Raw genomic sequence first — 25,452 nt, 5'->3', positions numbered from 1 at the left:
GTATTTTAAGCTTTTGAATTTGTGTGCATATTTATATTCCATAGCGCTTTTATTAAGTAAAAGAAAGCTAGTATTAATATGTACCATATTTTAGCGATGATCCTATTTACTGGGTTGTCATCATGGGCAACGTGAAATAAAATATTCTCATCATTGTGTGAGATAAAATATATTTGATAGGTTTTTTGTCATTTAAATTTCTTCCAGTAGTGAAATGTAAATTAGATCATTTAAAAATCATCTCACTGTTAAAAAAACATGGATTGAATATTTTGAAGTTTATTAATTATTAATTTTTGTAAGGCCACTGCTAAATTATAAAAAATTTTTTAAATAGGTTAACACTTATGGATACCCTTCAATCAGGCCATTATTGCTGCTCTTGCTGTTTCTAATGAAGTCATTGGGGTAGCAGAGGTGAATGTGTCAGCTTTTCAGTTTAGCCATAGCTCTATGGAGGACAGTTCTCCAACTCTGTGTCAGTTTTTTAACTGTATATTGTGTATAGTTCTGGTCGTAAACATAATTGGGCCGGTACTAGGAAGATTGTTTATAGACATGGCTCTGATCTTAGCTTTTTGTGCCATCTTAAGTAAGTCACCGTCTTAGCCCATTTATGTTGCTATAAAGGAATACCTGAGTCTGGGTAATTTATAATGAAAAGAGGTTTATTTGGTTTACAGTTCTACAGGATGTTCAAGAAGCATGGTGCCAACATCTGCATTTTGTGAGGGCCTCAAGTTATTTCCACTCATGGCAGAAAGGGAAGGGAAGCTGGTATGTGCAGAGACCACATAACAAGAGAGAGGAGGCAAGAGAGAAGGGAGGGAGGTGCCAGACTCTTTTAAACAACTAGCTCTCTTGGTAACTAATAGAGAAAGAATTCACTAATTACAAGGAGGGCACCAAGCCATTGTTCAGGGATCTGTCCCTCTCTTCCTCCCAACCCCCCATGACCAAAACACCTCCCATTAGGCCCCACCTCCAACATTGGGGATCAAACTTCAACATGAAGTTTGGAGGGTCAAATATCCAAACAATTGCAATCACCTAGCTCCTCTAAATCTGTGTTTTTGTACATCTAATTTAAGGATTTTTGTTAGAGTGTATAAAATAACATAGTAAATGATTAGAAAACTGAAAGGAATTAATTTTTAAAGAAACTTTTCCTTTTTCTGTTGTACAAAATAGAAAATTAGGTGTGTCTCAGTTAGAAAAGTCTGAATTATTTATTTTAAAGAAATAAAGTAAATGAAGACAAGGTAGACTGCCCCTGTACCCTCTAGGTTTTTAATGGTTGTACTAATTTTCACTATACCACAGGGATGACATATTTTTTATTTACTACCTGTCTACATGGGGGCATTTTCAGAGGTTAACACTTGGTCTTTCCCACCGTGACTGATCCTACTCTATAAGCCAGGGGCACAATGTATGGGTTACTCCACCTATCTTGTACATCAATTTTAATTATAAACTCAGTGACTGGGGAAATGACCACTGGGTGGATCCATAGACACGGTTGGTGCACTGTGAGCCAGAATTTAATCAGAATTTGTTATCTGCCACACTGCCTACCCCACCTGCCAGACACCCCAACTCTAAAAAGGGACCCCATTGACATTTTGTGTCCTTGGGTATCTGTCACCTCTAACCTTATTTCCAATAGTACTCAGAATGTGCTTATTCCCCTTGCACTGTGTATGGTCCCATGTATATACCTGTATAAATACACATGCATATGGTGTAGGTCTCTTCAGGGATCATTTTATCTACTTTTCAAGATGTTTTAGGGTCCTCCCTTCTATGGACCCAGCCATGTCTTTAATCAGTGGGTTCTGGATTTGAAAATTAGCCCAAATCTGTGAACTGAGCAGAGGATCATGACTTTCTATTGAGGCAACTACCTTTAGCCTCCTGTTCCTCTATTCTTCCTTAAAATACCAAAATATTCTGCTCACCTATTTTGCCCTTCAGGTTACTATCCTTTATTGATCATCCCTACAGCTCTTTGTGGGTCAGCCCCTTGGCAGATTCTCCAATCTTGTTAATCTAATTATGGTAATTGTGGCTCCTAGGTTTTGCAGTTAAGCCCTGACACCTGTCCCCTATTACTTTGCCGCCCCGCCCCCCCGTCCCAATCACTTTATGGCTATTAACAAACCTAGCCTTGTGAGTGTCTCTCCTATTTGCAGCCCTGGGATGTAGTAGAAACCCAACTCTAAACTTTATAATGCCTGTGCCCCTCTGATCAGCATATTCCTAATGACCTCAGTGAATGGTGTGTTCTCTGGGCCCTCCCATGGAACATGACCTTCTGATAGTACTTTTGGCTTTATAAAATTTGAGCCACTCCAGCATATTCCCTTCTCTTGACTTTTTTATTCTTTTATCTTCAATATTCCAAAGCAACTCAGGCACTTCAATTTCACTTTGTATTGGCCATGGCATTTTTCAGGCTTCTATGCGTTACTCTAGCAACAGGTTTGCCCTGTTCCCTGGAGTCCTTAGTAGTGTATTAAATCTCCTGTGCTCCTCTAAACATGCACCAAAATCAATGAATTTTTTGTTTATTTAGTCTTATGTTTCATTCCCTTGATCAAATATCACAAAACTCCAAACCTGGTCATACTCCCATGGCTCCTGCCAGTAAATGCTAGCTAATTCTTGCAGCTGTTTCAAGTGTGCAATGTATTTTCTCTCTTATCAGGCTCAGTTGGGTTATACTGTGATTAAACTCAATTATCAGTCTGGCAACCAATGGAGGAAGTGGGACAGCTTGTGAGGAGAGCACCTGTTGCCTCAGAGAGAGGAGAGTTTTTCGGTGTCTTCCAGCCTGACAAAAGTGCTAGTTATTACTAGGGAAGGCAGCTGTAGAGCCAACATCCTCAGAAGCATCCATCCAGATATTCCTATCCCATATTTCAGTGTCCCAGGTCTTCCCTACTATGGTCCTTACTTTTGCATAACAACTGCTTTGACTGAGCATTTTGTCATCTTGGGAGCTCTGCAACAATTAGATCACCAGCCTGCTGCTCATCCGTGTTGGCTCTTCCACTGTCAGACATACGGGCCTCATTTAAAGCTATAAAAGAGATCCTCAGCTCTTATATTTTAGCCAGTAATATTTGTTAATGCCCTTTTGTCCTTCATTATCTCTCTGCAGGTATCAATACAGCATAATAATAATCACAACTCCACTCTCTTTTGAAGGTGTTTTCCTTATCTTTCTAATGCCAGAATTACTAAACCTACAAATATTTTCTCCATCAAGACATTTTCTCAGGTCACTACTATTGAAATCTTAGCAATTTGAACCTTTGCCGAGGACTATCAGTGCTCCACTTATCAACATGGATGCTGTCCTCTTACCCTGCCAATCAGTGAGTGAGTCAGTTCCAAATCCTCATCTTACCTCTTGTTTACTCAGACCACAAATTCTTGGAGAAGCAGACACCAAGATCAGATTAGACAAGCAATAAATGTATTAGGGGAAACTCCTGTGAGGGAAGAGTGGGAGGGAGCAGGGGAGATGGTGGGAGAGCTTTCAGACCACAATGCCTGTCTGCCTTTGTGAAGGGGAACCAGAAGAAAGGGAGGTTGAGTGAAAGAGCCTGAGAGTGCTGGACAGTTCTAAGAAAGTTTAACAAGACCAATGTGTTTCCTTGCACAAAAGTCACCCATCAGAAGAGTCTTGCACCTCCCAGGAACACACCTACCCTGGTTTCTCTGCCAGGCTCAGTCATTGACTGAGAACAGCCCTTGGGAAATGGGGCTCTGTGTTAATACAGAGATGGGTTTCAGAGTGCAGTGGCCAAGGCCACTGGCTAACAATGATCTCTACAGTCAGAGATCAGAGAGGTACATTTCCATGGTTGGTACAATAGTTATTTGTTAATTGACAGTGGGTAGAACTGGCCTGTAAAACCTGTGAAAAATGAATTTGGTAAGGTTTTTTATTTTTGTATAATTTGTATTTGGGGGGGTAGATTTTTAAATTTGATTAAATTTCAGTAATATTTATAAGTCTACTCAGGTTTTCTATGTTTTCTTGACCTAGTTGATAATTTATCTTTTTAAAGAAATTGTCTGCTTTATTTTACAAATTTATTGACATATTTCCAATATTAATATTCTAAAATTTTCTTTTATTAGAGTTATGCCTCCCCTTTCACTGAGAATTTTACCTATTTTTCCCATTTCATTTTTTTTATTGATAAGCCATGAAAGATCTTTGATAGTGTTAGTAATCTTGTCAAAAGATTTTAAGGCTCCTCACCGTTGTTTTACTGTTTTCTAATTCATTATTTTCTGCTCTTATTTTTCTACCTTTGGGGTTACTTTATTGTTTTTTTACTAATTTCTTCATTTGAAAGTGTAATCAACCTCATTGATTTCTAGCTGTATGGTGCTCATATATGCATTTATAGCTACCTATTTTTAATATTCTGCTTCAGCCACATTCCATGGCCTTCAATATGTAGTGTGCTGGCCTCACAGAATTATTTAGAAATTTTTCCCTCTTAAATTTTAGGGAAAGATTTGAGAAGGACTGATGTTAGCTCTTTTGAAATGTTTGGTAGCATTTATTAGGGAAGCCATCCAGTCCAGGCTTTTCTTTTGTTGGGATATCTTTGATTACTAATTCAATTTCCTTACTAGTTATAGGTCTATTTATTTTTTCTGTCTTTTCATGATTCAGTCTAAGTTTTGTGTTTCTAGGAATTTGTCTATTTCATCTAGGTTATCCAATTTGTTATTTTCTAATCGTTCATAGCACTCTCTTATAATTATCATTTTTATTTCTGTAGAATTAGCTGGAATGTCCCTGCTTTCATTTCTAATTTTAGTAATTTGGGTTTTCAATTTTTTTTCTTAGTCAGTCTTGCTAAAGTTTTGCCAATGTTGTTGGTCTTTTTGAAGAATCAACTTTTGGTATTGTTGACTTTCTCTATTTTCCTATTTTCTAGATTGTTTATATATGCTATAATATTTATTATTTCCTTCCTTCTGCTACCTTTGAATTTAGTTTGTTCTTCTTGTAGGAAAAGGAAAATTTTGTAATGACTATTTTGTAAATTAAGGTACATTTAGCTACAATTTCCCATTTTCCCTATATGTGGCAACTTTTGGGACACCCTGTATATTTCCCTAGCCAACACTAATTTAATCAACATCTCTTTTCTCCTCCTGAATCACATAGGAGCACTAGAAACTTTGAAACTTTCAGTTTTATATAACATTGTCTAATTTTTAAACATGTTTTCTAATTTTTAATTTAATTTGATTTTTAAACAGCTTTTTTGAGATATAATTCACATACAATACAATGTCCATTTAAAGGGCATAATTCAATGGTTCTACAATTACCATCACAATGAATTTTGGAACATTTTCATCACCCTCAGAAGAAACCATACACTCATTAGTAGTCACTCCCTATTCCTCCTGCATACCCCTAGTTCAAAACAATCACTAATCTATTTTATGTCTGTAGATTTCTGGACATTTTATATAAATTAAATCATATAACAGCTTTTCTTTTTTGACTGGCTCCTTTCATTTAGCACAGTGTTTTCAAGGTCTGTCTATGGTGTAATATGTATCAGTACTTCATTTCTTTTTTATTCCTGAATAATGTTTCATTTTCTAGATATAACAAATCTTATTTCTCCATTTATCAGTTGATTGGTATTTTTCCCCCCTTTTTGGCTGTTATGAATACACTATGAACATTTATGTATAAATTTTTATGCAGGGATTTGTTTTCAATTTCTCTTGAATATACAACTATGAGTAGAATTGCTGATCTAACGGTAACTCTAGGCTTAACATTGTGACTAACTGCCCAACTGTTTAGTAAAGAATATGCACCATTTTCAGTCTTACTGCCAAAGATCAGACCTCCAGTTTCTTTATACCCTCACTAACACTTGTCATTAACTTCCTTTCTTATGACCATCTCAGAGGGTACAGAGCAGCAAGAGAGATGATGATAATTTGGAGGAATTAAAAAGGAAAGGTTAGAGGAATATAAAGAATACAAATACAAAAGCAATAGTAGGAGTTAAGCAATCGAAGAATACAAACAATCAAAGATGACTCTGTGGAAGTAAGCGTGCCCATGGGAAGAATAATGCAAAGTTAACACAGTGATCAAGATTTTGGTGAAATAAGACATTTAATCATGTTGTATATAAGGACATTTCAAAAGACAAAAAAGAAGAAATGTAATTTCCTAGAGGAAAATAAATAAACCTAAATTATTAATAACATAATCCCTACATCAAAGTGGCACAACCCAGAAAGAGTATTTCGTATAAAGACTTTAAAAAATGGAGCAAGGACAAAGAACTCTGTGAAGTATGAAAAATAAACAGAAGTCCTCCTTTTTAAAAATGAGATCATGATGATGGATTTGTTAATGAAAATGAGGCCTGAAGATACATATTTAGCTAAATATTAATAGAAACAATAAATGATTTCTTATTATACTGGAGTTTTACTTACAAATTTTCTCCATGACTTTGTTTTAGAAGAAAATAGATATCTAGGTCCCAACTGTTCTTGTAAATGAAAATATTAATATTTAATGTGGTGTGGGTAAACTAGTGATGGTGCAGTTTATTGCAATTTAGTTAAACCAATGCTCCACGTCTAGTTTGTAATGCTGAGGTTTGGAGCACTAGTCACTGAGACAGACTAGTTCTCTAAGAGTCATGTCAGTAACTTCACACTTTCACCTAAATATTGTTTACACCTCAAACTAAACATATCCTAAATTGAACTTACTGTCTTGGCAAACTGCCTCTCTCTTCCAGGATTCTGTATCTCAGTTATGGGTGTCTCTATTTACCTAACTTCTATACCTGGGAATCAACTAAATACTCTTCTCTTTCCTTAATCCCCTACGTAAACCTCCATTTTCCCATTGTTATATCAATATATTATATTCAAGGCAGGCAAAGTGGTTTTTTTTAATAATTTAATCATAAGGGAAGAGTATAATACCATATTTTTACTATACCTTTTCTATGTTTAGGTATGTTTAGATACACAAATACCATGGTGTTATAATTGCCTTCAGTATTCAGTACAGTAACATGCTGTACTGGTAGCCTAGAAGCAGTAGGCTATACCACATAGCCTAGGTGTGTAGCAGGCTATACCATCTAGGTTTGTGTGAGTACACCCTATGATGTTAGCACGAGGACGAAATTGTCTAATGACATATTTCTCAGAACATATTCCCATCGTTAAGTGACACATGACTATATTATTATGTTATACATTTAGGTCTATGATCCATTTCAGTTATTTTTTGTTTATGATTGAGGTGAGGTGTAATATTAACAAGGTTCATTATTTTGCATTGGATGTCCAAGTGCTAAAGCGTGATTCGTTGTAAAGACTGATCTTCATTTTGAAATGCCTTTGCAACTTTGTTAAAAATCAATTCACCATAAGGTTTTAGTACCAGGTAAGATTGTGTAAACACACATATCTCTTTATCTCTCACTGAACTCAAGTATAAAACCTGGACCAAAAAAAAAAAAAAAATGCATGGGCAGCTATTTGCCATTTGCTATCAGCAGGCAGATCAGGGAAGAACATCAGAGTTCAAAGTACCACTGAATTGTCTGAAAGTTTTCCAATTTTTCCCCTTTAGTATTCCCTGACCTGAACTCAATGCAGTCTGAAACCTGAAAGTGACTACTATTGTCTAGACAGGGGAAAATCCTCTAGTTCTGGCTCATGGTGTAGAAGAGAGAACTCTTAAAGCTCAGAGAGAGTGGGGAGATTCCTTCTCATTTTTTCCTCTTTTTCCTCAATTCACTCACCCAAACTCCAGGCAGTCTGCAGCAGGAATGCTGGCAGCAGCAAAAATGGCTGAGAACGGGAAGCTGTGAGGGCAAAAATTCTAAGGGAGGGGAAATCTTCCTCTGTGTATGGCGGAACTGTTATTACAAAGGGCTGAGATAAACCCTATTTCTTTCCCTCTTCTCTGTCCTCCCAGCACAGAACTTGGTAAAATCATGAAAGTGGGTGGTTTCTGACCAAAGGATGGAAAAGTGGAGCCCAGGGAACCAGAAAGGACCCGGGAGATAACAGAGAGAGGAAAGCTGTTCCATAAATTGTCTAAAATTTCCTAGGATCACTCCTGAGGTACACATGTGAAGATCTGATCCTAATTATCATACCAAAGAATTTGAGACCTGAGCTAATGGGTTGCATCCTACTCTGGCCCCAGACTGAGCAGTGGTTGGCCCACCTGCTGGACAGACTCAAATAGCACTGCAAAAGCTTTGCTACATTGTGACCACAGCCCACAGATGGCTTTGAAAATTCTCTATAGAAGAATATCAACATTATCTATAGGATGTAAACAAGACCTCAATCCCTCTGGAAAGTCCATGTAGCACAAGCAAGATGGAATAAAGGGAAGAGTGGAGAGAGCTCTGATTGAAGTGGCCATTCTTAAGTTTCATTGCCAAACCAAGGACTGTCTAACAATGTTTATTACTTTAAGAAAACTTTTATCATGTACTGGGTCTATTAGCTAAGCATATAGGAAAAATTGACATTTGTACCCTGCCTCATGCTAAACATAAAATAAATTCCAGAAGGAAAGGAAAAACAATGAAGAGTCTAGAAGATAATGTAGGAATTCTTTTTTTTTTTTTTTAAGAGACAGGGTCTTGCTCTGTCACCTAGGCTAGAGTGCAGTGGCACAATCATAGCTCACTGTAACCTTGAACTCCTGGGCTCAAGTGATCCTCCTGGGCTTGAGTTATCCTTCTGCTTCAGTCTTCTGAGTAGCTGGTACTTACAGGTATGTGCCATCATGCTCAGCTATTTTTTAAATTTATTTTTTTTTTGTAGAGACAGGGTCTTGAACTATTAACACTGCTGGTACACTAGAAATTGGTGCAACAATTTTGAAAACAATTTGACATTATATTCTAAAGTTGAATGAACTCATACTCTAATGCTCAACAATTCTATTCCATCAAAAGCTATGCAACATAGATTTATAGAAGCATGTTTTATATAGCTCAAAACTGGGAATAAACAAACTACCCAAAAATAGAATGAAAAATATAATCATATAAAAAATAATGTGGAGCAATGGAAAAGAACAAACTAATGCTAATACTTACAATATCCCTTTTGCATAATGCATTAATGTTTGAGGAAAGTTTTAAAAAAAGCGCATATACTACTTTTGAAATATTAAGGGAATTTTGTAATTAAAACTTATATCCTAACTATATGGTTTCAAAAGTTATGCTTCAAAAAAATTGAATGTAGAAAGGAACACTGTGTACATTGACCTTTGTCACTGTATCTTGCAACTTTAAAGGAATAAAATATTATTCAGGTAGTTTATTTGTCATAGGAGTCATCCAGAAAGATTTTCCTTACTAGATATTTTTAGTCTCTCTAACATCCTGTCAGACGAGGCTTGAGAGTACTCTATTTTCAGTAAAGCATTTCAAGAAAGGATTGAAGAGTTATCAAAGATGCTGAGTAGATTCAAAAGCTGTTACAGAGTAGTTTGGGGGAGGTTAATTTAGATATTTTTCTGTGAATTTTGCATAAATGATATCTGTAGTGGATTTTATGGATTCTTTCCCAGCCTTCATTTAACTCCTTCCACATGGCTCTCTACCAAACTTTCGGTTTGAGTGGGATGGATCCCTCATCAGCTTCATGGGTGGTGGGCTAATGCCATTTAGTGCATCTTCAATGTTGGGCAAGGAGTAGGCATAATGTTTATTATGTAAAGCCTGGAACTGCTGCATTTACTTTTTTTCCTGAGAGGGAAACAGGCCTGGGAATAAAGCTGATGCACAGCACAGTGCATGTCCAGAGAATGAGAGGGTGATGTAACTAGGGCCCTGATCAGACCAAACCTGGAACTTACTCTTCCTTTGGACTTTGGGAAGTATGTTAGTTGGCTTGGACTGCCACAATAAAATACCACAAACTGAGTGCTTAAGCAATAGAAATTTAGTATCTCACAGTTCTGGAGGTTAGGAAGTCTAAGATCAAGGTGCCGGCATTATTGGTTTCTGGTGAAGGCTCTCTTCCTGGCTTTGCAAATGGCTGCCTTCACACTGTGTGCTCACATGGCCCTTCCAACATGCCTGTGAGAAGGGAGGGAAGGTGTGCCAGCTCTTTGGTGTCTTTTCTTAAAAGAACACAAATTCTATCCCATGATTATTGACTTCGTTTAAACTTAATTATTTCCTAAAGGACTTGTCTCCAAATACGCTGGGGGTTAGGGCTTCAACATATGAATTTGGGGGAAACACGATTTAGTCCCTAACTGGGAGTATAAAATTCATGTAGTTCCAATATTGTTAATACCAGTTTGAGTTAGGTTTTCTGTTACTTGCATTTGAAATCATCTTAACTGATAGTACATCCTAAGGTGTAGTAACTTGCTTAACCACCCCCAAAATTTTATACCAATTTATGCTAAGAGCATATTATTTCCAACTTTCATGTACTGGACTTTGTTGATTTTTCATGTTTGTAATCTGATGACTGAAACCTACACACAGCTTTTATTGCATTTTAAGTTAGTTTATTGTTAATATTTTAGTTGGTAACAAAAAGTTCTTTAAGAGTTATGAAAGTATAAAATCATTCAAAAATATTTTCTGGAGTAACAACTGGTGGCAAATTACTTTTAAAAATAATTAATTTCTGTATTTCAACACAGTTCCCTAGTTTCTAACATTTTTAAGCAAAATAAAAGAATAATATGCCCAAGCCATTCTTTAAAATATGTATTTAAGACTTCATGAGGTTTATGATCAATTAACCTCAAATTGCTATAAAATAGTGACAATATTATCTCTTTTTGCATTTGGCCAACTAGATTACCACCAGAGGGCATTTCTTTGTCACTAGAAACCTTCTTTACAATAGGACCTTTTACCAGGCTATGTTACTTCTATTGAATTCTTTTTAATTATCTCTAAATGACATTACATAATGAGTTCCATGGTGTCTTTTTTATATTAAGAATGCTTTCAAAAATGACCATTTTATGAAGGTTAAAATCAAATTATTGAAAAATCTCTCCCTAAGCTCCTATGCTTCCCTTTTCTTATTCTTGCAGCCCCTGTATGTACTTGCTTTTTTGTTTCTTTTCTTTCCTTTATGTTCTTTTTTGTTTTTCTATTTCTTTCAATTGGAAGGATTATACTGAGGAGTATTGAACCTTTCTGATACCATTAACATACAGCATAGTTTTTAAAAAAAGAAATCCCAATTACCCTTTCTCCCCAATATGTATACCAAGAAAGAATAAAAGCTTTTGTATAATATTAATATAATAGAAAAAGAAGACATGAAAGAAAGCAGTGAGAACTTATTTTTCTCTAAAAAACTTGCCATAACACCAAATTAAAAGATAGTAATGTTTGATGTTACCCATTAAGTCCTTTGATTTAAGTGATGGAGTAGGGAAAAGCTAACTGAAATAGATAAACCCAGAATTGTTTTCCATCACTTAATATCATAAAAGTTTATAGTATTTCTCTCTAATGTAAAGTCCAGTGGGCAGAATGGAGCTAATGGAAGGGATAGCATGGGATAGAGGTTATTGAAGAAATTCAGATGATGGACATTCTGTCATTCTTCAGGCTTTCAGGATTGTCAATAATGACTGAGATTTTCTAATAGTCACCAAGGGATGAATGTAAGTGTTCAACTGTACTAGATAAATTTGACAAGTGTTTTTTATTTGTTTGCTTGTTTGTTTTCCTTTTAATGCAGCAAGTGTTCTTAATAAACTGTTCTTTTGGTAGATCTTTTTAAAAGAAACTATAACTTTTATTTGCAATGTAAATTATTAGAAATCAAGAACATTTATAATGTATTACCTTGATATAAGGATAATAATGCCAAATAAGACATTTGATTTCAGAAAAAAGCTGTTACTCAAATCAATTAAAGAACCAATTCCATTCATTTAGCAAAAGTTTATTGACTACTATTATATGCCAGATAATAAGATATGTTTTAATGGGGTTTTTATGTGTCTTGGAGATTATTAGAATATCTTTAAGAAAAATATTTTCTTAAACAGTTTATTGATTTTATCAGCTAATTTGTTTATATCATCATGATAGCTCTTTTACTGCTAATCTAATAGGAATTAGTATTGAAAACATTTGATACAAACCCTTAAAGTATGGATGTCCTCTTCTTAAGAAAGTGAAAATTATAAAAACTGCATATTTTTATGCTGTCCTTTTGCATCATTTTAACAGTGATGCTCTTCACTGAGTCATAAAATTTAAACAAGAAAGAATTTAAGCTTCTCTTGGAGAAATTAAGTTAGACTTAACCATCTCAAACTGAATCTTTATCATGTAACTGTTTGGAGGTGGGATATTGTGAATTATGAGGTAATCAAAAATACATTTTGGCATTTAAATTGTGTTTAATTATTAAATATAACTGAATTTTTGCATATGTACTATTATTTACTACAATAGACATTCTGAAATAAACAGTTGACAAGATTTGGTGTCTCAGTTAAAGACAATAAAATTGAATGTGTTTCCACATTTTAGTTGGAAAGTAATGGTGAATCAAAAAAGTCAGAGGAAAGGGAAGAACTTGCAAATGAATGCTTTTGAAACTTAGGCAATTTACTAAACTCTCCATTACTCAGCTTTCTTATCCTTTACATGAACACATAACAGTATATGTGGTATATCTTGTGTGATTATAGTAATTAAAGATACAATTTCTATAAAATACTTAGCATAGTGCTTTGTACATATTACTCAATAGATGTTAGTTGCTTATATTGTTGTGAATGCTATTAGTGAGTTCAGTCTGGACATGGTAGGTTTTAGGTAATATTTGTACCTCCTATGTTAGCATTTGTAAGGTTATGATAGTCTGACTGAAATTTTAAAAGATGGATCCTCAGACTGTATCTAAAGTATCAGTTCCCAATACCATATTTTAAAAGTTACCTAGGTATAACAAGAGAAATGTAATCAATCAAACCAATTATTATGGTAATAATTCAGACTAGAAGAGGATTTCTCAACCTCAGCACTATTGGCATTTTGGGTTGGAAAGATCTTTGTTCTGGGAAGGGTGATCTGTATATTGTAGGAATTTTTTTTTTTTTTTTTTTTGAGACAGAGTCTCACTTTTTTGCCCGGGCTAGAGTGAGTGCTGTGGCGTCAGCCTAGCTCACAGCAACCTCAAACTCCTGGGCTTAAGTGATCCTACTGCCTCAGCCTCCCGAGTAGCTGGGACTACAGGCATGCACCACCATGCCCGGCTAATTTTTTCTATATATAATTTTAGTTGGCCAGATAATTTATTTCTATTTTTAGTAGAGACGGGGTCTCGCTCAGGCTGGTCTCGAACTCCTGACCTCGAGCGATCCACCCGCCTCGGCCTCCCAGAGGGCTAGGATTACAGGCGTGAGCCACCGCGCCCGGCCTGTATATTGCAGGAAATTTAAACAACCTCCCAAGAGAGACCTGACAAGTGATAAAAGTCAAAAATGTCTCCATACACTGTCAGATGTGCCCTGGAAGGCAAAAACATTTCTGGTGGAGAACCACTAGACTAGAGAAAATCATTTAGGCTTTTTCAAATATATAAAAAAGTTTTAGCATAGAGCAGACTGCTTCAGTTTAACCCTGAAGACAGAGGCCGCACTGATTGATAAAAGTTAGGGTACTTTCATAGTTTGAACTAACTAAAAATAGAATGTACTAACTTGTGAGTCAGCAACTTTCCAGCTACTATGAGTATTTAACTAGGTGCTGGGTCACTATCAGAGTTATTCTGGGAATTTCTTTCCTGGGAGAAAGTTTGAACTAAATAATCTCTTAGATCCCTTTTAATGATAAAATGCTCTCAATTTAGCAGGTCTAAAGACACAGATTTGGAAATCATTCCAGTTGAGGTCATAGTTGAAACAATGGGAATGAATAATTCTTGTTTTTGAGAGCAAGAGAAGAGCATACTTTTGTGAATTGAGTTTTAAGGAATATTCATAATTTAACACATTGGCTGCCACACAAAAACTTTTCTTTGGGGCCACACTGTTTTACTACAAAAATAGAATAAAAACTTCGAGTGTAATTTAAATGTAAACATAAATAGAAAAATGAAATGTATTGACTTCTATTTATTTAATCCACATTTTTAGAATTAAATTGTCAATTGTAACAATAAGAACAACAAGTAAGATTTTTATATATGTTTCAAACAGCACCAGGGTCAAAAGTAGAGTGAGTTAAATACAACTCTCATGGGAGTTAATGTGTTAAAAGAGGAAATCTGGAATATAACCTACATTCATTGTCTATATTTTGGATCAGGAAGGATGAAGGAAAAAAAAGAATATTCAGGAGAGAATTTTAAAGAATGAGTTGTTGATATTGTCAGGAGAAGTGAAAAATCTGTTGAAAGAGAAAAGACTAGTTTATGTAATTTCTAGAAAGTCATGATGACTTTCAGTTGAAAAAAAATTTTGAGGAAAGTGGCTTCTAAAATGTTGAATATTATATAAACATTAATTATTATTAATATTAACATTTTTATTAGTAGAAGAGGCAGATAGCAGATTACAAGGATTTGAGGCAAGGTTAATGAGGAAATTGATGTGGAAGTGGCTACATTGACCACTTGCTCAGTAAGCTAGAGAAAGCTACAGGGCCAATCAAGCAGATTATTGTTTTTTCTTTTTAGGATATATGGGACTTGTGTGCTTTTGAAAAAATTAATTAAATATGAGGTAGAAAGACTTAGGGAAAAGGGTTACCATGTTTTAAAAAAAAAAGGCACCTTAGTGGTTGGAAAGATTAGGATCACTGACTTTGTCTTTCATCCATTTCTTTTGATTCTAGAGAAAGGATTAGAGAGTGGATATAGAAGCAGAACTGTTGTGAGATAGTGGGCAACCTCAGATCTCCCATCAGATGGGAAGGAAAAAGTTTGGGACTTGAGTAGCTAGATTTGAATTTTGGTACCACCACTTACTCCCTGTATGACTATAAGCAATTAACTTCAAAATCTCTGAGGACTGGATTCTTCTTTTTTAAAATAAGGTTAATATATCCTATTGGAAACATTCTTGTGAAACTAAATTCAGTCATCATTTTGAAGTGTCTAACACAGTATCTGGGATGTGTTCAGCACTCGATGGTGCTAGAATTGTCATTATCCTTGTCATCATCCTTGTCATCATCAAAGGGCATTCTAAGGACTTCTGCTTCAAGTGAGGCAGAGGCAAAGAAAAAAAGCATATTGAAGACTTGACAAGAGTGTAAAGTGGCAAAAATTGCCACTGCTTATGACTGGATCAAGTGACAAATACACCAATTATTAATTAAGGATGAAGACTAGGTTTTTTTTGTAGTGGCCAGTGACCAGTCAATTAGTACTGTCCCATATCTGTTAACTTCTGGGTCTTTTCATAGCATAATCTATGATCACAGAGCATAAGAAGAGAAAATGCACACTGATGCAGAGTTGGAATTGAATAATCAGATTCACATAAATCTCTGTTATTTTGAGATTTGTCAGGCTCGAGTTACTGCTAACAAATTACCCTGTATTATTAGTTTATTGCATTTAGTAACTAATATATTGGACCACATATATGAAAATTGTAACTGAATTATTTCTTAATTTAAAAATTAGCATATGCCAGGGCTTCTGAATCCCAATACTATTGACATTTTGTACTGTGTGATTCTTTGTTTTGGGGGCAGTCCTGTGCCCTGTAGGATATCTTGCGGCATCCCTGGCTCTACCCATTAGATGCAAGTTGTACCCCCTTCCCCGTAGTGACAATCAAAAATGTCTCAAGACATAACCAAATGATCCTTAGGGGGAGGAAGCAAAATAACCTTTGGTTAGGAACCACTGGATGGTTAAGAACCACTGGATAGAATATGCTCATATCTACAATAGTTGGCAAAAAAAATAAAATGAATGAACATGTGACATTTGAATTTATAAAATTGCCATATTTTGTGGCTTATAATAGCAATTCTATTAAAAGATTTTGTTTGTGATTTCTGTTGCTTTATAAGACTAATGAAATTATAAATTTAACAGAAACTTTTCAAAAGAAGACAGACCAAAAAATATATGAAAAAATACTCAACATCTCTAATCATCAGGGAAATGGAAATCAAAACCACAACAAGATTATCACTTAACTCCAGTGAGAATGGCTTTTATCAAAAAGTCCCAAAACAAGAAATGCTGGCATGGATGCGGAGAAATAGAAATACTCAAACACTGCTGGTGGGACTGCAAACTAGTGCAACCTCTGTGGAAAGTAATATGGAGATACCTCTTTGAGCTAGGTAGAACTACCATTTGATCCAGCAATCCCATTACTGGGCATCCACCCAAAGGGAAAAAAAACATTCTGTAAAAAAGACATCTGCACTAGAATGTTTACAGCAGTGCAATTCACAATTGCAAAGATGTGGAAACAACCCAATTGCCCCTCAATACCTGAGTGGATTAATAAAATGTGGTATATGTATACCACGGAGTTCTACTGAGCCACAGAAAACAATGGTGGTTTAGTACCTCTTGTATTATCCTGGATAGAGCTGGAGCCCATTCTACTAAGTGAAGTATCACAAGAATGGAAAAACAAGCACCACATGTACTCACTATAAAATTGGCATTAACTGATCAACACTTATGTGCACATATAGTGGTAACATTCATTGGATGTCGGGCAGGTGGAAGGCGGGAGAAGGGGATGGGAATATTCACACCTAATAGGTACTGTGCGCACCGTCTGGGAGATGGACACACTTGAAGCTCTGACTTGGGTTGGGCAAAGGCAATATATGTAACCTAAACATTTGTATCCCCATAATATGCTGAAATTAAAAAAATAAATAAAAAATAAAGTAAAAAAAGTCAAAAAATAAATTTATATTCCTTTGACAGAAAATCCAAAAGATAAATCATAATGTATAACAAGTAATATAAATATTTTTCTACCCATACACTTTGATTTTACTTGTGAGAACATTTTAAACATAGCAGATTTACCCTTTTATGCGTGAATAATTTATCTAGACAAAATTATTATTTTGATATATTTTTAAGTCTTTCATATGTTCTTTTATTATTTCATTACATATTTCAAATACGTTTTGAGCAAAAATTATTTGTGTTTTATATTCCAGTTGTTTCTTATCCTTGTTACTGGTGGCTGCTGTGGTATGGAAGATCAAACAAACTTGCTGGGCTTCTCGACGGAGAGAGGTATCAGTAATACTATTTAATCTCTTGTATAAAGGTTTGTGCAAACATAAGGCTCTCTACTGTCTGTTAATTAACATTTTCTTTTGAATACAAATTTTCAAATCATTTTTACTTATTAATATTCAACAAATCAATGTAGTATTTTTCAGGCTTTAGAGCAAACTTTACCACTGTCATTTTAGCTCAGTATCTGTGGAAGCATTGGTTAGTTGCCAACAATTTTTTTAACATGTAGTTAAAATTTATAGTGAATACAAGTATTAATTGTTGGTTAAATAATTTGTATTATATTTAGCTTAGGTATATAGTTATACCATAAAAATAATTTATTTTTCATAAGTGTCTGTTGTAATTTAAAAGAAAATTTTGAATGATAAATTAATATTTTTGGTTTTAGAAAAAACTATTTCCTAGAAATTTATTACAATAATCTTTATTTTGTAATAACGTTGCATTTAATTTGCTACCTCCACTGAAATAGAAAATCTTTCTTTTTGAGAGGTCATGTCAAGCTACAACATTATATGTTAAAAAATATGTTGAGGCATTTTCTCAAACTTAATTTTACTAAATTCCTTTCAGTGCAAATTCCTAAGTGTCTTAGAAACCATTTATATATTGATGCTTAAAGTAAAGATGACACTGTCTTTGATGACTACCAGATATCTATTATTAGATAATAATTTTTATATTACAGTATTCTTTCATTATCCATGGTTTTATTATGGTTACCTGCTCAACTGCTGTCCGAAAATATTAAGATATTTTGTGGGGGGAAAAGGGAGAACACGACAGAGACAGAGAAATCGCATTCACACAACTTTTATTACAGTATATTGTTATAATTGTTATATTTCATTATTAGTTACTGTTGCTAATCTCTTACTGTGCCTAATTTATAAATTAAACTTTGTCATAGGTATGTATGTATAGGGAAAATCAAAGTATAGCTAGAGCTCAGTACGATCTGCACTTCAGGCATCCACTGAGGGTATTAGAATGTATTCCCTGTGGATAAGAGTGGAACTACTGTGTTAAAAGATTGTTTCTCATTTTAGTTTTATGAGCCACAGAGATTTTTTAAATACTAGTGGTAGTTTATGTGATAATTCCATTTATAGGCTTTATGTGATAGAGGTAAAAATGTGTTTTTATCTAATCCCCTCTTTATTCAGTTTTAACTATTAGATTAACTGTAATATTCCCAAAAGGAAAAGAGCCCAGTATTTTTTCTTTATGTGAATATGTTACTCGCTCTTCAAAACATTAAGAGATCAATTATTGCAAAGCTCAGAGGACACTGATGATTAGTATAATGACAATTTATTTGTAACAGTAAATGAAAATTATTTCAAAGATTCTTCTTAGACTTTCTGTTGTTTTGTTACAGCAGTTGTGCTAGTTGCTTTTCTAAATGTAAGAACTGTTTAAAATGAAAATAATCTTTGGAAATTTTTGAATATATTATATTAACTCAACTACCCATATTGCTTTTTAACTATTTGAAGCTTTGGTTTCTCATAAATACAGACATATACTTTTGTAGTATGCTTTTGATATCAGAGGCCCCTTATTAATGTTATGACTTTCGAATAACACCCCTGAGAATTCAGGGGTTCTTAAAAACAAAAAATGTGAAACTAAAAAAGACTTCAATTTTGATTTTATCCTATTATGTAGAAATTCAAACTCATTGCTATGGTAACCATATTAAGGAGATAAAAGCTTTCTTTTAGGATGTGCTAATGTATGTAAACAATAAGTAGATATTGATCAGTGGAAATATGATAGTATACTATTAATAGAAAGGTCAATTCACTTTTATAGCCTGTCTTTTTACAGAGGTATGGAAAACATTTAGTTTCAATGGCACGTTCAATTTTAGTTTATCATCACATTACGAAAATATTTGTTAGGAGCAGGTATATGTAAAAAGGAGTCTATTAGATATTTTTCATGTTTAATAATCTTCATTTTTAAACTGAAATTTAAATTTAAATAGGTATCATAAGGCATACAAAAATGAAGATATTATAATTATCCCTTGCAATGAAGGTATTTGATTATGTATATAACTAATGTGAGTGAAAATGTCATGCATATTGTAATAGTGACAAGAAGTTACATTTTTTCATTTGGAAACATTTATTCCCACATGTTTTGAATGGTTTTACTGTCATATGTTTCAGTGAGAATCTAAGTGCAAAATCCACAGAATAACAGATGAAGAGACAAAAGTAGGGTTATTTTTATATCACCTTAATATTACTATTAAGTCTGCGTATTTGAATGATCACTACATTTCCTGTGCCAGCAATTTTTCCTTCTTAATTCTCTTAAATTTATAATTCTTTAAAAGTTAAAAAAATTGAATGTAGAACCTTATCACAGTATTTTTTTTATCTTTTTAAATATATTATGCTTCTCTTATGCTTATAAGTCAATACAAAAAAATTACGTGTGATACCCAATGAATGTTTGAGCTTGTGTTCATGATGCTCTACTTCCCTTCACATTTCATAATAGTGAAACAAAACCTAGATTTGTATTCATTATTATCAAACTGAAGTTTGAGTTAAAAATAATAAGCTAAACCCCATAAGTAGAGTTCTAGTAGATTTTGAGTAACAAACTACTTTTCTAGAGGCAAATACACTATTTCTTTCCTTCTATACCTGTTTTATGGGCACAAAAACAGATAAGAAATAATAATAGTAAATTATACTTCCCTAATAACATTTTATGGGTAAAGTCAGCAATTAATCATAAAATATTCTCTGAAATGCTAAATTTTTGGTAAATGGGTTCTCATCTAATGTTTTTAATGCAATGCAGCAGTATTATATAAATTGTCTGCCTCCTTAGACATTCAACTTATTTACAGAGAGTGGATTGGGTGTAAAGTGACAAGAATGAGAAAATGTTATTTGACATAGAAAATTAAAATTAATTGATTAAGTACTTCATGCAACCTTTTATAGATTTTTTTCTTAGTACTTTAAAAATCTGAATTTTGTGTAATGTTTAATCATTTTAATATATAGATGAATTTTTCCATAAAACATGTGTTTTTAAACCATTGATAAATATTGTACACAAATTTGTAGTTAATGGCTTCAGTGTAAACTTAGTTTTGTTTATCATTTTGTGTTTACTGAATTACAAACTATAATGATTACTCTTATATTCATTTTTTCACTTAATCTTAAAGGCTAGAAATTACAGATGTTCAGCATGTCTGTTTATATCATCATAGTTTTAAAATTAATATACTACTTAAAAATAACTTGAATTGAGAAGTCAAATATATATGGAAGCAATAGAATTTGAAAATTAATTGATTGTGGCTGTGTAAATATGTTTCCAAAGATCTTATTGTAAATATAATGCTTTTGTTTTGCTCAGTTCAACTATTAAGTTCAACTATATTCCAGACAGATTTATAAATACTGAGGATATAACAAAAAAGACAGAGGTTCCATTTTTAGGGAATTAAGGGGAATTGAGTGAAATGCTCAAAACTTACAACTAGAAAATGGAGAAGCTATAATTTAAACAGGTCTGTCATATTCCAAAATTCAAACTCTCTGAACCATACAAAGAACTTTAAAGACACTTGAGTTTGAACAGGTTTGATTTCCTAATTGCCCACTTGTAATATAACCTATCCATCTGTTTGGTGTAGGGCCAACATATTGTATTTCATCTAATGCTATGATACAATCAATCATTATTTGATGTACCACATAAAAAGGAAAAACAATCCACAGTCAACTATGGGACAATGCTCTCTTACTGCTAAGAATATTTTATACTTATTGGAAGGTCTCTTACAGAATTATTTAGATATGGATTTTATATCTATCATTCATATTTATACATAGAATGGAAAATAGAAACAAATAAATTGGTTAAATTGCTAAAACTAGTTCACCTTCATAGTCCAAGTTTTCATAAATCACTTTTTGATGCAGGTGAAAATGTTTTCTATGTTTCATATAGATCATTGACTAGAATAATCAAGTTTGTGCAAGCAATGACAACTATATCACACCTGTCATCTGGCCAGCAGTGATTGTACAATGTCATTGATTGTACAATACATTAGATTTCAGACATATTAAAATGTGAAAAAAAATGTGTCTTAGAATCAATGAAATAAGGTAGATTGTACTTTATAAGATTTTTAGTACCGAGTCAGTTAATACATGCTAAGTGCTCACCTCACTGTTTTACTTACTAGACTTCAATAAATGTTAACAGTTACTATTGTTGTTGATATATAATATAAAGAATGATTAAAATTATATTATACATCAATATTACTAACAACTCTCTTATAGCTTTGGACTCCTCTCCTCCTCCATATGTACTCTAATACAGGGGTTCTCAATCTAGTAGTCCCTTTAGAATTACCTGTGGATCTTTAAAAATGTATACACATGTGTGTGTATATAACATCTATCTATATATCTATCGGCATGCCATTCTGTCCAACCCCCACCAGACCTATAGAATCAAAATTTCAGTGAAGCTCAGCCTGGTTTGTTTATTTTTAAAGCTCATAAATGATTCTAACATGTACATTGGCCTTGAAACTCTGCTTTAGCTTCTATTCTGAGAGATAGGAAATCATTGAAGGGTTTCCAACAGAGTTATTACAGAGTTGTTAGCATATTTGAGTTAAAATGATCTGATTTTAAATTGATCACTCTGCTGCTGAGTTTACTACAAGTAAAATTAGTTTAAGGATAGGAGTTCAATTTTTAATGTTAAGTTTGGGCCAACTACTAGACATTCAAGTGTCAAAGGAGGCAGGAGTTGAATCTGGCAAGAGGAAACACATCTTAGCAGAAGAGATAAATTTGGGAGTCTCAGCACATAGATGACATTCAAAACCATGGGACTAGATAAAATTACCAAAGAGGAGGATTAATCCCTTGGGCAGTCACATTTAAGAAGTCAGGGGAAGACAAGCAACCAGCAAGAATACTGGAAAGCAGCTACTGATGAAGTTGGAGAAAAACTGAGAGCTCCTGGAAGCTAAGGAGAAACATTGTATGAAAAAGTTGTATCGATTATCTCAAAGGCTGCTGGTGGATCAAATAAAGTAATAACTGAAAATTGCCCATTGGATTTAGCCACCGAGAAATAATTGGTGACTCTGACAGTAGCAATTTTAATGGACTGATGGAGGCAAAAGCTTGATTGAAGTGTGGTAAGAGAATAGGACAAGATGAATTCTAGAATGACAGCAAGAGGAGCTCCTCAGACCTACTGACCAGGCAAACAACCACAACTGGTGAAGGGTATTTAAAAACAAATCAACAACCATTTTAAATCTTTGGAAGTTGTCCCAGTACATACAGCAATTGAAGAAACATTTATTCAAGAAAATCTACTAAATATTGTTAAGAACAGCAAATCTATTAGTATTAGAGTTACAACCTGCTCCCTTTCTGCTCTCTCAGCTCACTATAACCAGCATTTCTTATCCCCAATCTCTGTACTGCAGAGGCTCTATGCCAGGGAAAAGCTGCCAAAGTCTGAGGCACTCTTCCTCTAGTGAGCCCCATCTGTAGAGCAAGAAGCTCTTCCTGAGATGCAGCAGTCCGAGAAAACCAGAGCCTCAGTCTTCTTCACTCCTCCTTGGTCATAGGGTGGAGATTTCATGCTTGGGGAAATAGTGTGAGAATACAGAAATCTACCAACCCCTGCCCACCGCTCATGAAGCAGGTGAATCAAATCACTCAGAGTTGCAGCCCACTGTCCCCCACCATCAGCTCTGGAGTTAGCAAAAACTACCAAAACTGGTTCAAGAAGAGATGTATAATCAAAATATACCTTTAGCAGGCAAAGAGATTGTATTTGTAATTTTTAAATTTCCCACTGGACACATCAACATTCCATTTGCAACAAGCACATCTAGTGCCCAGATCTTCCTTTATGTTATTAGAGAGCTCTTTTCAGTGGCTCCTGTTTCCTTCTGACATACATACTCCTCCATTCGTGTGTGTGTGTGAGCACTTCCTTACATTTTAATAGTACAAGAAACTCCAGGCTCAGCCTATATATTTCTTGCCCCAATCCTAGAATCCACCATTTCTCCAAGGAGCCCTGGTTCCTTTTATTGGAGCATACATATTTCCCAGATTTTGGCTTTTAAATACCATTGTTAATAAAAGGAGCTTGGACATAAACCACCAAGAATCTCAGCAGATGCAGAAAAAGCATTTGACAAAATCCAACAATGTTTCATTATAATAACACCTAACAAACTATGAATGAAAAGGAACTCCTCAACTTGATAAAAGGCATCTACCAAGATCCCATAGCTAGCATCATATTTAAAAAACTTTTTACAACTAAGATCATGAGCAAGTCAAGTATGTCTACTCTCTCCATTTCTATTCAACATTTTACTGAATATTCTAGCCAGGGCAATTAAGCAAGGAAATGAGGTAAAAGCATCCAGTTTGGAAAGAAAGAAATAAAATGATCTCTATTTTAGGTGATATATTTCATATGTGAAAATCATCAGGAATTCACTAAAAACTTATTAGAACTAATAAACAATTTCAGCAAGGTTGCAGGATGCAAGGGCAATATAACAAATCAATTGAGGGGCTCTGCATGGTGGCTCATGCCTGTAATCCTAGCACTTTGGGAGGTGGAGGTGGGAGGATAGCTTGAGGCCAGGAGTTTGAGACCAGCCTAAGCATCATATCAAGACCTTGTCTCTATAAAAAATGCAAAAATTAGCTGGGCATGGAGACATATGCCTGCCATCTCACCTACTCAGGAGGCTGAGGCATGAGGACCACTTGAGCTCAGGAATTTGAAGTTGCAGTGATGATGAGCTATGATGATGCCACTGTACTCTAGCCTGAGGAACAAAGCAATTTTAATAGACTGATATACACTGAAGAGAAATGAAAACATTGGTCTACATGAAAACTTGTGCATTAATGTTCATAGCACCATTATTCAAAATAGCTTTACAGTGAAAACATCCCAAATGCCAGTGTAATATTGTTCTGCATTTAAAGAGGAATTTGAAGTTCTAACATGTGTTATGACAATGGAAGAACCTTAAAAACAGTAGGCAAATTGATAGAGAAAGTACATTCATGGTTGCCTTGGGTTGTGGGTGGGTGTTGAGAGGGAGGAGTAGAGTGTCGGTTGGGGAGTGAATGGTAATGGGTACAGGGTATCATTTTGGGATGATGAAAATGTTCTAAAATTAGATTGTGGTGATTGTTGCACAGCTTTATGAATAAATTAAATGTCATTGAATTCTATACCCCAATGGGTGAATTGTATAGTACATGTCTTAGTCCTTTTGTGTTGCTATAAAGGAATACCTGAGGCTGGGTAATTTATAAAGAAAAGAGGTTTATTTGGCTTATAGCTCTGCAGGATGTACAAGAAGCATGATGCCAGCATCTGCTTCTGGCAAGGGCCTAAAGCTACTTCCTGTCATGGCAGAAGGGGAGGGGCAACTGGTTTCTGCAGAGATTACATGGAGAGAGAGAAAGCAGGAGAGAGGGGAGAGGGGTGCCAGCCTCTTTTAAACAACCACCTCTTCCAGGAACTAACAGTGAGTGAGAACTCACTCACCCCCCTCCCACCCCTCTCCCCTTTCCCAGGGCATTAATCTATTCATGAGAGATCTGGCCCCATGACCCAAATACCTCCTACTAGGTCCCCTCCTTTAATATTGGGGATCAAATTTTAATATGAGGTTTGGAGTTTCACATATCTAAACTATAGCAGTATGTGAATCAAATCTCAATAAACCCTTTAAAAAAGGAGATAAAGCAAGATAGAGGGTCAGAGAGAGAAAGAAACAGAGCAGTAGGAGGAGGAGGAGAAGAGAACTTAAAACAACAAATGTAGAGAATTCTTTAAAGGATATTTGCTTGCTTCAGTGGGGCCACTGTACTTATAGAGCAAGAAGTATCCATACAGTTTATATTCATGCCTTTTGTTGCAGAGCAACTATTTCTGTCAATGCTTCAAACCATAACCAATCCTTCCACTTGTGCTCTAGATTATCGTTGATTGAATCATGTAGATAGGGCAACCATATAGTTAATTGAACTTAGAATAAAAAAATCACACATTTTAACCAATTATTTAGTTTTGGTG

The 25,452-nt window shown here is 34.6% G+C and overlaps 1 protein-coding gene across 1 annotated transcript in view; it reads left to right on the top strand.

Moving 5' to 3' along the window:
• The window catches only part of ATRNL1 (attractin like 1), a 541,384-nt gene that overhangs the window by 220,482 nt on the left and 295,450 nt on the right, over nucleotides 1-25,452 (top strand). The window contains exon 26 of the mRNA XM_045568085.1: nucleotides 17,223-17,301. Within this exon, the coding sequence (XP_045424041.1) occupies nucleotides 17,223-17,301 (79 nt within the window). The remainder of the gene's footprint in view (nucleotides 1-17,222; nucleotides 17,302-25,452) is intronic.

The sequence above is a fragment of the Lemur catta genome, chromosome 14 (genome assembly GCF_020740605.2).
Source record: "Lemur catta isolate mLemCat1 chromosome 14, mLemCat1.pri, whole genome shotgun sequence".
Classification (NCBI taxonomy): Eukaryota; Metazoa; Chordata; class Mammalia; order Primates; family Lemuridae; genus Lemur; species Lemur catta.
This window is presented reverse-complemented; position numbering and strand designations above follow the sequence as displayed.